Source organism: Xiphophorus maculatus, chromosome 3, assembly GCF_002775205.1.
Source record: "Xiphophorus maculatus strain JP 163 A chromosome 3, X_maculatus-5.0-male, whole genome shotgun sequence".
Classification (NCBI taxonomy): Eukaryota; Metazoa; Chordata; class Actinopteri; order Cyprinodontiformes; family Poeciliidae; genus Xiphophorus; species Xiphophorus maculatus.
In genome coordinates this window covers 27790813-27804238 of record NC_036445.1, presented here as the reverse complement: position 1 = coordinate 27804238, position 13426 = coordinate 27790813, and the positions used below count along the sequence as shown (strand labels likewise).

The following is a 13426-nucleotide window of genomic DNA, read 5'->3' as shown; positions in this document are numbered from 1 at the left end:
AGGGTCTCATCTTTGGTCCCATCCTGTTTCCTTTGTACAGGCTTCCGCTACAAGATTCAATGAATCACATTGAATTCATTGCGTTAACACTAGGACTACCAGGATTTTGAGAAATTCCTATCTCTACCAAGAGGGGCCAGATTGGGTATCTTCCTAGAGCTACCGAGAGGGGCCAAACTGGGTTATTAGCATCCAAATGTGGCCAAGCTGACGACTCTGAATGGTCTAATTAGCATCCCTGTAGATGAGCAGGGGGGAGGAGAGCCAAACTCACTACATCAACTTTCACGCTCAAAACACAGCAGTTAAAGTCACCTTCTCCCCACTCCCCAATTCAACATTTAGGCGTATGCTCACATTTTATACATATAAAAATGGCTGCAAACAGACGTGCAATTGCACTGTTTCTCTTAATTTTAAAACATTTCAGTGGATAATTATGTAAATGGAATAGAAGATAATTTATTTTTAAGATTTTTTACTCAATTTTTACCATTTGCATGTGAAAAAGGCAGAATTTTGTGTTTCATAGACTCAAGTGTGCTCACCAAAGTGTTTAATGTAAACATTTTCATCAAATCCAAGGTTCTTTATTGCATTTACATTTTTATCAACTCTGATGGAATTGAGTTACAGAGACCAATACCTTTACCCAAGCAATTCAGAAATGTTCTTCTGACATTTTTACTGTACCAGCTTACATCTTATTCAGGCCCAAAAACTGGATACAGTTATCTGTCGATGATAGGCAGAATGTATCTTAGGGAGAATTTAAAGTTCAACACAGGGCTAACACAGAAACACACCAAGATGGCTACTTAGATGTACTAAAACAAGGTATTTTGAATATTATTAATATTTATGCTTTAGCACTGCTAGAGGAAGTCCAAACACTAGGGCACGAGAGAACGCAAACTCTACAGAATAAATCCAAGGCTACGATTCAAACTGGAGATCTTTTTTTCCAAGGAGACATTGGTAATTACCACACCGCTGTGCTGCTTCTGTGTAACTTTGTATTTACTGATATTGTACATGAAAAATGTTTGAAATGTATCTTTGTTCAATGCATTTGTGATTTTTTTTTCACAAGTGAATTGGATAAAATACACAGCAATCTTCAGCATAAGATAGCTCATCTTCTCCACAAGTTGAAAAAAATTGCATTTCCTTTCCCACTTATAACACATTGGCATGTGATGTACAAGATATTGAGAGTGGATTTGCACACATCTGCCACAGGTTCCCAAAGTTTCAGGAGAATTGGGGTAAATTCACCCCAGCCCTCTTTAGCCCACGTTAATACTCTTTTTCATTTGCCTAGAAAATTTGGTTGATTTAGGGAGGTGTGAATGTGTACTCAAACTCTAATGCGGACCAAAGAAGTGAACTCTGGTCCTCCTAAAAGCCTAGGTCTCGGTTCAGCTGAAGTGAACTGTAGTGCGGTTTGAATGTATACGTGAATGCCAAGTGGTCCTGAGACCGCTCCAAAAGCAGGAAACGCACTACAGCAGAGGGTACTTGTGTGAAAAACAACATTCTCCATAGTTTGATGCCTCATCCCCGACTCATGCTGAGCAGATTTTGTTGGATGTTTATTTTGTCTTTGGGTAAATGTGAAAAAACAAACACTGTTCAACAACAGCTAAAATCTGAGGCCACCCCACTTTTGCTTACATTTTTAAGAATCAAGTTGTGCTTAGTGTCTTGTTCAGATTTTGTTCTGTCATTTCCTTCAGTGATTCTTAGTGCAGCATTTTTACAGGCAAGAGGATAAACAAGTTGCTAATGGGGTTTCATTTGTTTAACACAATGCAGTGTGAAAGCATATCTTATCAACTTAAAATGTAACAGATGTTACAATTTTGAATGTAATGATTATCATGACATGTAAACAAAAACAGAGTCACGTCAGATTTTAACAGTTGTATGACTTCATTTTTATCTTTGGCAAAAGACTACCAGCAATTCCTCCCGCTAGCGCAAGACATGCACATTTGCTTTGGTTTATTTATCCAGAATGCTTTGACCTACAATTCACGTTTTGCTTTTGGAATGGTATTCACTTTGCTTGGCACATACTTATGCATTCAAACCACACCTAATAACCCTGGTTGTTAGGTAGACCAGAGTTTGCTTTTCGATTTCTTTATGGTTCCATGTCATAAATGCCGGGGGTTATTTCTGTGTTTTTTATAGAGATAAGAATAACATTGATGCTGTGTAAAAGATCGACAGCTTGTTGAGTATTTAAACCTACCAAACCAACAGCAGAAGAGGCAGTCAACAGACGGGGGTGAGGATGCATGCAGTGTGATAGGCTTAGACGTTGACAATTGTTGAAAGGATGTAGATGACCTGCATGGAACAAGTACTCTTAGTTTTCCTGCTAATTACTCTCTGATTCCAACTGAACACACCTGGAAGATGGCAGCTAACATCCTTTCATCGACATCATTAAATTGACTTTTCACCATAGTGTACTGTGAAACCCCAGTCCTCTATTGCAATTTCAGAGAAGAAATTATAGAAAAGACCATAACCATCCACCAGTCACTACAACAGCTTATTACTAAATATTAATATAGGCTAGTGGACAGACATTTCTGCCTATAGTACACATTTAAAATCAATTAAATGGTGCAGTTGTTGTTGCTTGTTAGGTTAACAACTGACCTAACAAAACGTATGCAGTAGATCATGAACAGTTTATTAGCTGATAATTTAACCACTAAGAAAAGACATTTAATTTTGTTGTAAAGTTTGCAAAAAAAAAAAAGCCGTAAACAAAGGATGCAAAATATACAAAGTTTTAGAGCGCATCCGCTATTAAACTGGTTAACATGTTGTTTAAAAAAGAAAATTGAGAGTCAAGACAAGATACTAGAGGGACAAAACTTAGAAAACAACATCAGGATTTGTTGTAAGAATTACCATGCAAAGAGAAACTATGCATGGGACTTGAAATATACTGCATTTGGTGAGCAGGGGGGAGGAGAGCCAAACTCACTACATCAACTTTCACGCTGATTGTCCTTGGAACAGGATAGTAATGGCCTTATTTACATAACAAAGGCGCCTCTTCACACCCTCTCTTGGAGGGCCAAACTGGCCCCTCTTTGGTAGCTCTAGGGACAGGGCCAAACTGGCCCCTCTCTGGTACCTGGACGAAGATTCCCATTTTGGGAATCTTTGGTAGTTCTAGTGTTAACTATCAATCAATCAATCTAACTGGACCCTTTTCTCCAATGTTTCTTCCAACTAGTCATAATGGTAAGTCCAGGGTTGGTAATATTATCACTCGTCTTGAGGACATTAAGAACTTTATGGTACAGAATGTATTTAACCTCAATTTGGATTAAACACAAATTCTTTATGTTGGTCTTTATTATGTCAGAAAATGTCAAGACCAGCGTAGCAACCTGTCCTCCTACCTCAAGGTCTGTGCCAAAAATCTTGCTGTGTCCTTTGATCACAGTTTGGTTAAAGTCATTAGTTCAGCAATCACTAACAACATATATTCAACCGTGCGTTAGATTAAAAATTAAGCCTAATCTTTATCTTGGAACTGCCACCGATAGTTCTCAACACCCAGCTCAGATAATTCTAATTGACTTTACTCTAGTCTGAGTCAGTCCTCGGTTTTATCTCCAGCGAATTTGACGAGTTTGAAACTGGCGACTAGCATTCCACTGGAAATCCGAGTCTGTTTAAGCTGCACTTGAAACCGATTTGTATTCACCGGCCACTTACCTTCATTTTATGTTTCTCTTTTCTGATTATAGATTTCATTTAACGTTATATATTAGTACAGCACTTCCGTCAACATGATTTTTTTTTTACTTGCTTACATAAGTCCTAATTGGACTTTCTGGGACGAACAGGTACAAAACAGTGATGAAATCATTGCGGCTTTTCATAACCAAAAACATGTGAATGATGCTTCTGCGTCGACAACAATGAAAGCGGTGACAACAGCTGTCTCGAAGAGCTTCTTGTGTTCCAGCTTTAAAGGTATATAGTAAAGCTCAGAGCGTCTTTAAAAAAACACACACACATTGGCACACACCATATTTTTTCATGCACCTTTAACTCCATTTTTTGTCCTCGTAGATCGTCAGAAGCTGCGATGGGTGAATGAGCTTCTTGTTTTCTCAGTACGAACCTGCCGCCGTCAGACCCTGGAAGTAGACTCGACTTTTAAAACATGACCTTAAAACTTGCCAGGCATAATAATGTGAACGTTGTGAAATTGTGTTATCGTACGACCACTTTTATGACCTTTTGGACACCCTTGACAATACAGTTTCACCATTAACTCCTCCTCTTTAAGAACTACAGTTGGAGGCCGGTAATGACTTTGCATAATGAGTTACATCTCTTTTTTTGTGATGGCTCTGCTCTCTGAAAGATCTCTGTATTGTACAGAGGAGACTGCTAGTCTCTTTTATCTTAAAAAAAAAAACCCTTGTGGGTTCAGTTTGATCAATTAAACTCCTGAAAGGACTTTCCTCCCCCTCCCCCCGTCTTCCTCCCCGTTCCTTTCCATTCCTCTGCCTGAGAGGAATATAAAGTTATCTGTCTTCCCAAGCGATATGAGGGCGGAAATAAGTAGTTTGTCTATAAAAATGTCCAGGTACTTTATCAGAGTCCCAGTAGGCCCCGAGGGCCTGACACTGTTCAATGTGGCTCCGCTGTACTTCTGTTCCCTCCCTCTCTCCCTGTCTACTTTGTCTCTGCCAGAGGCCAGGTACTGGCTGGGTGGGGTGTAAGCTGGAGGAAACCCCCCTCTATCCTTCCTCAACACACACACACGCATGTTGGATTGACTGGGGCTTGAGCCCCCAAGTGAGGCTATCGATTTCAATCAGCGGCTTGGGAGATAGGAGCTGAGTGATGCTGTAGACTTTAAACAGTGGTCAGCTGTGCCGTTTGTTGTTTGGTGAAGAAATGCCGCAGGAGGAGAGGCTCTTTGCCTCTGATGAGAAGTTGGATAAAGACACAAACAGAATTACTTCTTCTGAGAGATGTCTTCATCTCCCGACTCTGGAGTTTTTTTTTCTCTCCATGGAAGCGTGGTCTGGAGGCCCGGTTGCTAAAGTCAACTACGAAACGTCGAGTGTCGTCATTGTGCATACATGGTAGAATTGTGGGAAGATCGAAAACGGCGATCTGCAGAGGATAAACGACATCGATGAGGAGTTTCTGACCTGCTTGTATGTGGCGCTTGCATAAAGTGCAAGGCAAAAAACGTGAGCACAAACTCCCTTAATTTGGATTTTAGGCTATAGATGAACACAAAGTTGCACATATTTGTGCAAAGCGGAGGGAAAACGATTCACCGTATTCTCAACATCTGCAAGAAATGAAAATGTTAAAAGCACGCCATGCATTCACATTCCTTTTTACTCTTCTACTGGCCAATCAAAATCCAGTTAATTTCAGTTAAGTGAAGGCTTTAGCTTTGTTAGAGAACATCAGTGAACGCAGCGGGAATGGATTTATGGAGAAGTTGAAAACAGGGTTAGGCTATAAAACCACCAGTGGTAGAGTTTCTCACTTAAAATTCTTAATCCAGTTATTTGCAGGCTCTGTAATTGATTAATCACAATTAATTGCATTTTTTTAAAATCACAAACCATATATCAATTAAAGAAGCAACATTTTAAATTCAAAAACCGTTTTTACTGCTAAATTATTGACTAAGTAGACAAATGAACTGAAGGGACATGAGAAACGTGTGAGAAGGTGCTCTGGTCAGAGGAAACTAAAATGATACTTTTAGAATTGGACCTAAATAGAAATGTCCTTTATTGTCCCACAGTGGAAAAAAATAAGGGTTAACAGAAGCATCAGGGCATGTAGGTTCACACAAAGATGGAAAGTAAAAACATCAAACTGACAAAATTAAGAATAACATGGTATACATCAAGTACAAGATTACAACTTAAACGCAACATGCAGTAGTCAGAAATAGTGCACTGCAATCCAAGGAATGTGCAACTGAGTGGAATCCTTTTTAAAAAATCGACATAATGTGCAACAATATATGAAAACTGGAAACAACAGAGATGTAGAAATAACAGCACAAACGTTATTTAAGGTGAGTAAATAAATTTGGCCTGCATGCAAAACGCACTAGGTGGGACAAAACTGTAACAGTGCATTACGGAGGTGGAAGCATCGTAATTAGCTTCTTGGAGTCAATTAGAATAAGCAAAGAATAGAAATAACTTTTATACCTTTGTGGGGAAATTCAGCTGCAGCAGGAATGTGAAACATGTAGATTTATACACAATAAAAATATAGAAACATAAGTGATAATATCATCCTAAACAGTAAGGTCAAATATACAACATAGGAAATATTGTTATTAAAATTAGCATAGTCCGATAGAGGGGGGGAAGTGCAACTGAGTAGGAATATTTTTTTTAAAATGACACAATGTGAATGCATATTTGTGCATAAACAACAGACTATATAGATGAAGTAAAACAAAACAAAACTGTAAACAACAGCAGGAATGTAAACACTGAGTTTGACTTTGATGCTAGCAGTGACAGCTCTAGAGTCTTAACAGCTGCTGGGAGGAAGCACCTACATTAACGCTGCTTTGTGCACATAGGAGACAGTAGACTGTCACTCCAGTTCAACAACAGCTTTGTCCTAGTCCAAGTACAGATTGTGGTAAATCCCAATAAAATGAGACAAACAATAAAAATGTTCTAGGGTTATGAATACTTCTGCAACGCAGATGAATAATGCATCTGAGTTTGCAGAGACGTTTTCTTAACTAGTCCTAATATTACACATTATGTTGTGCAATGAGTGGAAGCTGAAGCATTTCACGTGCAACTCTACGTTTGACCGTCGGGTTGGTTAGTTTTGGGTGACAAGTGTGAGGCAAACACTTTTTTTTTTTTCGTTCCATCATTGTTCAGAAGAAAACACCAAACACCAGACAGATGAAGTTCCTGTTTTGCTTAAACAGGGAAGTTAGTTCGGCTCAGTGCTGCAGTTTTTCTTTTTCATTTTATTTTTCCTCCTCTCAGAAGTATTTGCATCAAGGCCAGGAGATTAAACGTGTGGGTTGGGAACTGGAGAGAGCGCGTTGTCTCGCTCGGGGCCCCCCCGGTGCCAGAGTTCTCGCTTTCATCGCGCGGGGTGAGAGATTTCTCCTGGACGTTTTTCGGGGCTGTGCGGCTACAGGTGGGTGGCTCACATCTTGTAGGTGGCAGCCGCAGCGGATTTTATGCAAAAGTACAGAGGAGGTGGCTGTGGGCAAACTGCTTCACAACTGCCAATGTTCATTAGTCTGCTGCATGGATCCCACACTGGAAACTCACTTTGTGTGCTTAGAGATGGCGCTTAAATTCTGCTGATAATTGTCAGAGGTTGCTATGAAAATTCATAAAGCAGCCTTTTGTCTATATGCGTTCAGAAACAAAGAAGGGAAAGAAATGCATTTCTCTCAATACTAGTGAAAATATATATCTGATGTTCATTATTATATAGTACACTGATCACAGAAATCCCTTTAATAATACAATTTTGCTACGAATCATCATCAACTACATTAATGTTGAGAATACTTGAGATTTTTATTTCCCCCCCCCCCCCCCCCCCCCCCCCCCCCCCGCCCCCCCCTGTATTTAAAGGTTTTATTCCACCTCGTTCAAAAAAGCTCCAAAATAACTTGGTGATGCAATTACGTCGAGCTTTGGTGTTTTGCCGTTTAAATGGCATGCGTAAGTGCTCATTAAAATGGGATTTATTTGACTTTTTTCCCCCTCCTGCTAAAGGCTTCATGTTCAGTGGATCTTTACTGGTGTGCTGCATCCTGCTGCAGAGGAACCTTGCGACCACAGAGGGGCATCATGGGACCAACCGCCACGTCTTCTATGCCGTCCAGATGAGAGGAGGCGCCACAGCCGTCCGAGCTCTGGCCGAGCAGCACGGGCTGGAGTTCATACAGCGGGTCAGTGCATGTTGAAGACCCCTCTTACGTCCTCCACCTATGAGGCCGCATAGTAGCAAAAATTCTGCAAGCGTGGGCTTTTTTTTTTTTCTTTCCCCCGTCTCCTTCTTCTTCTTTTTAAGAGCTGCCAAAGTGCTGACTTCTATTTCCTACTTGAGGGATATCTGACTTTCATCAAATTACAGCAGCATTTCAGAATATTTCATATCTGATCAAAGATGCTCAGAGAAGCGCCTTCGCAGACTAAAACACCCCGTACACAAACGAGCGCCCTACACGCATAAGGAGACACATGGCGTCATGCGCAAATACACAAAATTTATCAGCAGGCAGCTCGTCTCTGCTGTGAGAAATTCCTATATGCGTCGCAGGATTCAGCTGGATGCCACTGGAGATGTTTGGGTCTTTAACTGTTTTGCCAGAGTTGTAATCTGTCCTGCTGAAATCATTCCGTATTTTAATACTCTAAAGGTTACTTTGGTTGTTGAATCTGAAACTGTGTCAACTTCTTTTAAAAATGGTCTTGACTTGAAAGGAAAAAGACCAAGAGTCAGGTTTTGGTGAGGTGTGCTGTTTTTTTTTTCCTGTGAGAGAATGGTTAAAGAATAGGTTAAAGGTTTTGAAAGATATAGATGTGAATGTGATGTCTCAGTCTTTCATCTGGATCTTCTTAAATGATTCCTCAAATGATCTAAAAATCAAGATAAGTAAGGGACTGGAAGCTATTCTCTCATTGTTCTGTCACACTCAGGTGATTTTCCGCCCTCTTAGCATAAAACACATCCTACATCCACAGCTTATAGACATGTCATTGAGAGGATCCCTCAAAGCAGTTAGGTGTACCATTCAATCCATTTTCGACCGTTTCACATCTTTAAAAAGCAAAACTTAATAGTTACATCTGGAGTATCGAGGTATGCTAAAGCACTGAGTAATTCACTGCTGCCTCTACCACTTCTCAACATCTGCAAGCTAGCTTAAAGAAGGCTACAGCAGTTGTCCCTCGCTTAAGAGCGACAAATTCAACTATTTGGAAGTATTTCCAGTTGCTTAAAATAAAGTCATTCATAATCTGAAAGCTAAATGAGCGCTAACTTCTCCTGTTATTACTTTAACATTGTTTTAAACCACACACTTGTCAAGCTTTGTTAAGCTAACTGGTTACCCAAGCAGATAGATGACTAGCCAGCTTGTTACACATTAGCTACTTAGCCAGATGGAGGTTATTATCAGTCTCAATGTATTGGTAGTTATTGGTTATTGGGAGAACACTGGAGTTTTAAGAAGCTATGTCTTCAAACTTTTAAGCTAACATAATTTCCAATGGTTTCAAGTCATTTTACTGAGATGCCAGTGATAGTGGCTGTAGTTTCTTTTGGCTAAGCCGCTGAGGCTTACCGCCTCCCCGCCTCCCTCACTTGTTGAAACTACAGCTTTCCCTCGTTTGTAAAAAGAGAAAATTTGGCAGTTTGATAAAATATCTGGTCAGTCACTGCACGAAGGCTTAAAGTACCTCACTTTTTTGCCAACTGCAGTTGGCCAGCTACAAACTATTAAGCTGTTGAATGCAGGCTAGCTGTCTGGACAGAAATTCTGATTATTTACGAGCTAATCTCAGCTTGGTACACTTGTGATGCTCTTTAAACTGGTATTCCACAAAATTAGCACTTGAAAACTGTCACCATATAGAGGCCTATTGAATAAATCAAAAATATTATTGAAAAGCCCATTTATTCAGGAACTTCATCGCTAAATAAATGATAGACATTATATAGATTAATTCCACACAGATGGATGTTTGAAAGCCGTTATTTCTGTTAATTATGATGACTTTCCTCTTACAGGTAATATAAAACATGACATTTAAAATGGTAATATTACATCAATCAAACCAATAAAAAAAACATTTTGTACAGAAATGCAGGCTTAATGAAAAGTACGCTCAATGCTTAAAGATTGGTATTTCCAAAAAGTTAATAACTTTCGTCCTACCTTTATATTTTACGTATGAAAAAGACCAAACCCAGTAACATCTGGATGAAAGATCTTAAACATAATAAAATCCAAACTTCCCCTCTAAAGTTACTTATTTAGATATCATCCATTTAAAAGCACAGTTTTACAACCCTTCGCTCATTCTCAGACGTGACTTATTGATACGTGCGTGTGCATTCTGACAGCATTGATTGGGAGTGATTGGGAGTGTCAGCCTGGTGTGAGGCTGTGTGCTGCTTTCCCTCTGGGGACGGCAGCTCTTTGTAACCTTGGCCCTGCTGCTCTGTTGCCGCCGCCGCCGCCTGAGTCATGAATAAAACATGGCTTTGACCTTTATCATGAGTATTGGACAGTCCACCCCTGTGTCTTCCTCTCTGCCTGTCTCTGTCGTTCTCGTTGTCCCTTCTGTATCCGCACGGACACTCCTAATTTATTCTAGTGTTTTGGTTCCTTTTCTTACCCTTTAATCCCTTGATTTAATTGCAGCTTGCTTCATAACTAAAATGAAGATGATTTCCATCAGTTTTGCTACTTTTATTCGGATTTTGAGTGAGGAACATTTACACCTTGTGGTGTCCAACTCAGCACCAATGCACCCACTGATGAGCTTCCCTTTTCATGATTCCCTTTTCCCCCCTCCCACCAACCTCCAGGTCCAATCTGCTGACTGGCATCTTTTACATGCCCATCGCCAGAGGCTGATCCTAAATGTCAGCGACACTAAATCGCCTTTGTTAAGTCAAACCTAGCTTAATTGTGTCACCTGCGATTTGCTCCTCGCGTTGCGGCAGATACCAACGTATCGAGGAGAAGCGTCAGGGCTTCACAGTGCGCTCTGATACGCGATACAGTTTTGAAAACGTCGACGCGGAATGGAAAGAGTCTGACAAGCCCAGTGCCAGCTTGAGAGGATCGTGATGTCTGTTGGCATTCCCGAGCTAATGCAGCAGGAGCGGAATGGGAATCAAATGTCTCCGAGCTGGCACTCAACGCATTGCTTGGTCTCTTTGATTTTTAGTGTACGGCATCCAGGAAAATGTCATCGTGCGTCGCTATTGTGCAGACTTGACGTATTCCTTTTGTAACTATAAAATGCAAAAAAAAAAAAAAAAAAAAAAGAAATACAAAAGGAGGAAGACCTGAGATGATGTCTCTATGCCTGCGTGGACAGATTTACTGTGATGCATTGCTGTTCCGGGTTTGTCTGTTTTGTTGATGAGAGAATGGAGCGCTTTCTATCTGTGTGTTTTGTTTATCTACACTTATAGTGTATGTTGTAGTTTGTCAGCAATCCTTTATATTAAACGCAGAATAATCTTGCTCCCGACAGGATAGGGGAGCAGTAAATTGTAGCAATGTGATGCATCACTGTGTGTTAATAAGTCTCATCTTCAGTCATGGCTGCTGTGATGTTGTGCTATCATCACATATCAGTTAAAAAAAAAAAAAGGAAAAAAAAAAAAGAAAAACTCTGTCTGCTCAGGTAATGGCAGCTATCACAGATCCAGAAAGAACCTGATCACAATCTAAAATGGATGATTTTCTGGTTGCTGCTGTATCAGCAACAAAACAACAGCCCTGCGACTCGATGCTACACGTCGATAAAGCTCGCAGGCTTACTTACTCACATTACAGCCGACCCAGTTTGAAGTAGCGCCGGCGCCGCCTGATACGTGCATTGTTTACACGTATTGTTTCTTGCTTAGTTAAGAGTCTGCAAATCCGATTAAAGGGAGATTAGGTGTGCAGTTGTCATTGCTTTTATTCGAGACGAAATCACCACTTTACAAGAATCACACTCCATGCGTGTGCGCGTTTGTGTGTGCGTGCGTGTGTGTGTGTGTCAAACTCTGACTTCAGGAAGTCCCTGGTCTCCATCCAGTGGTGAAAGGCCTCCCCTGCCCTCCGCTGAGGTGGAATACTGCCGGCAGATTAGCATGTCATTACCATACCATTAGCATAGCATTACCGTGGCGTGGCGCAGCTAGGCTACCAGCTCATCAAGAGATTCAGACCTCAATCCGCTCCCTGCTTCCACCCCATTTCCTGCACGGCTGAGGTGTGCATTTCGTTGAGTAAAGACGTAATTGAGGTAAAGCTAAATGAAATCACACAAACATGCTGCCGTCATTCGGGGAGGGGAGGTGGGAAGGGGCTCTTTCTTTGATAGCTTGTAGCGTTGCACCTGATTCGGAATTTCTAAGGTAGCCCCAATCGGATGCTAAGCAATGTCAAGCCTTCTTCTGGCTGGATTACTTCAGGCTGTTGCATTACAACCAGGTGTGGGGGTGGGTGTGTGTGTGTGTGTGTGTTGAGGGAAAGTGAAAAAAAAGACTAACCTGCCACTATCTTCTCCCTCACCCTGGCCTCACTTATTTCCGTACTGTAGGGGCACTCAGGGGTGCCAAAAAGGGACACCAATCCTCTAATGGTCGGGAGCGAGGGCCCATTCCATTAGTCAGGGGGCCCAGAGTTCATCGCTGCTCCTCGGTGTGAGGAGGGCGGAGGAAGCGAAATGGAAGCAGGTGTTGGCCGGGGGGCAAAACGGAGGGCAGCGCTGCACCAGCTGCATGCTGGGAAATGCAGCACTTTCATTTTCCCTCCTCATCTGTTTCTCCCTCTCTCTCTCTTTCTGTTTCTGCTTCCACTTGCAAGCGCGAAGACTCACGCCTTACGCACAGCACACACAGAAGCCTGTACGTATAAACACACACACACACCTGCACGCAACCTCCCAATCACCTGCTTTTGTCCCCCGTTTCAGTGAATTGAGTAAGATTTTTCTCCATTCTCCTTATCTCTTTCTTTCTCTCGCTCTCTCTCACTCAACCTCACACTCATCCACTCCCTCATTCTCTCACTCCTATCTCAATCTCTTTCATTTTCCCTTTTGCTTACCTCCCCTGCCGGCCCCCACCCCACTCCATCTTTGCACATGCCTCACTTTCATTTTTAAATGGGGAGAAGGACCAGACTGTGGGATATGTGCAGAAGACGAGGTTTCCCCTCCCAGGTGGGAATCTCTGGCGAAATGCAAAGGTAAGCGTGGAGGAAGAAGAAGGGGGAAAAAAAGGAAGAAGTAGAAGGTGGCGAGCGGGCGGAGGAGAGCAGAAATTATGCTCCAACTTCCCGCTCGCTCTCTGTGGGCTCGGATGATGTATGGCTGCAAAGGCCACATGTTGGCCGTGTGATGGATTAAAGCACTTTGTAGGAAAATTACTGAGAGCGCCTCAGCACATCCGAGTCTAGCCCCTTAATAAAACTCTCTTCAATATTGAAATGGAGAGAGAGGGAAACACAGATAGATAAAGAAGATAAAAGACAATGTTTCTTCCAAGAGAAGGGAGAAACGCGTGAATCGCACAAACACACACACACAATGCTTCTGGAAATGAAAGAGAAAAATGGGAAATTACTCACAAAATCACGTTGTGTTGCTTCTTAGGGGCAGTA

At 41.5% G+C, this 13426-nt stretch overlaps 1 protein-coding gene across 1 annotated transcript in view; it reads left to right on the top strand.

The window, feature by feature from the left end:
* LOC106699876 (furin-like protease kpc-1) overlaps positions 1–13426 on the top strand; it is a 205410-nt gene that overhangs the window by 1721 nt on the left and 190263 nt on the right. The window contains exons 2-3 of the mRNA XM_023330651.1: positions 7053–7209; positions 7803–7978. Of these exons, the coding sequence (XP_023186419.1) occupies positions 7053–7209; positions 7803–7978 (333 nt within the window). The remainder of the gene's footprint in view (positions 1–7052; positions 7210–7802; positions 7979–13426) is intronic.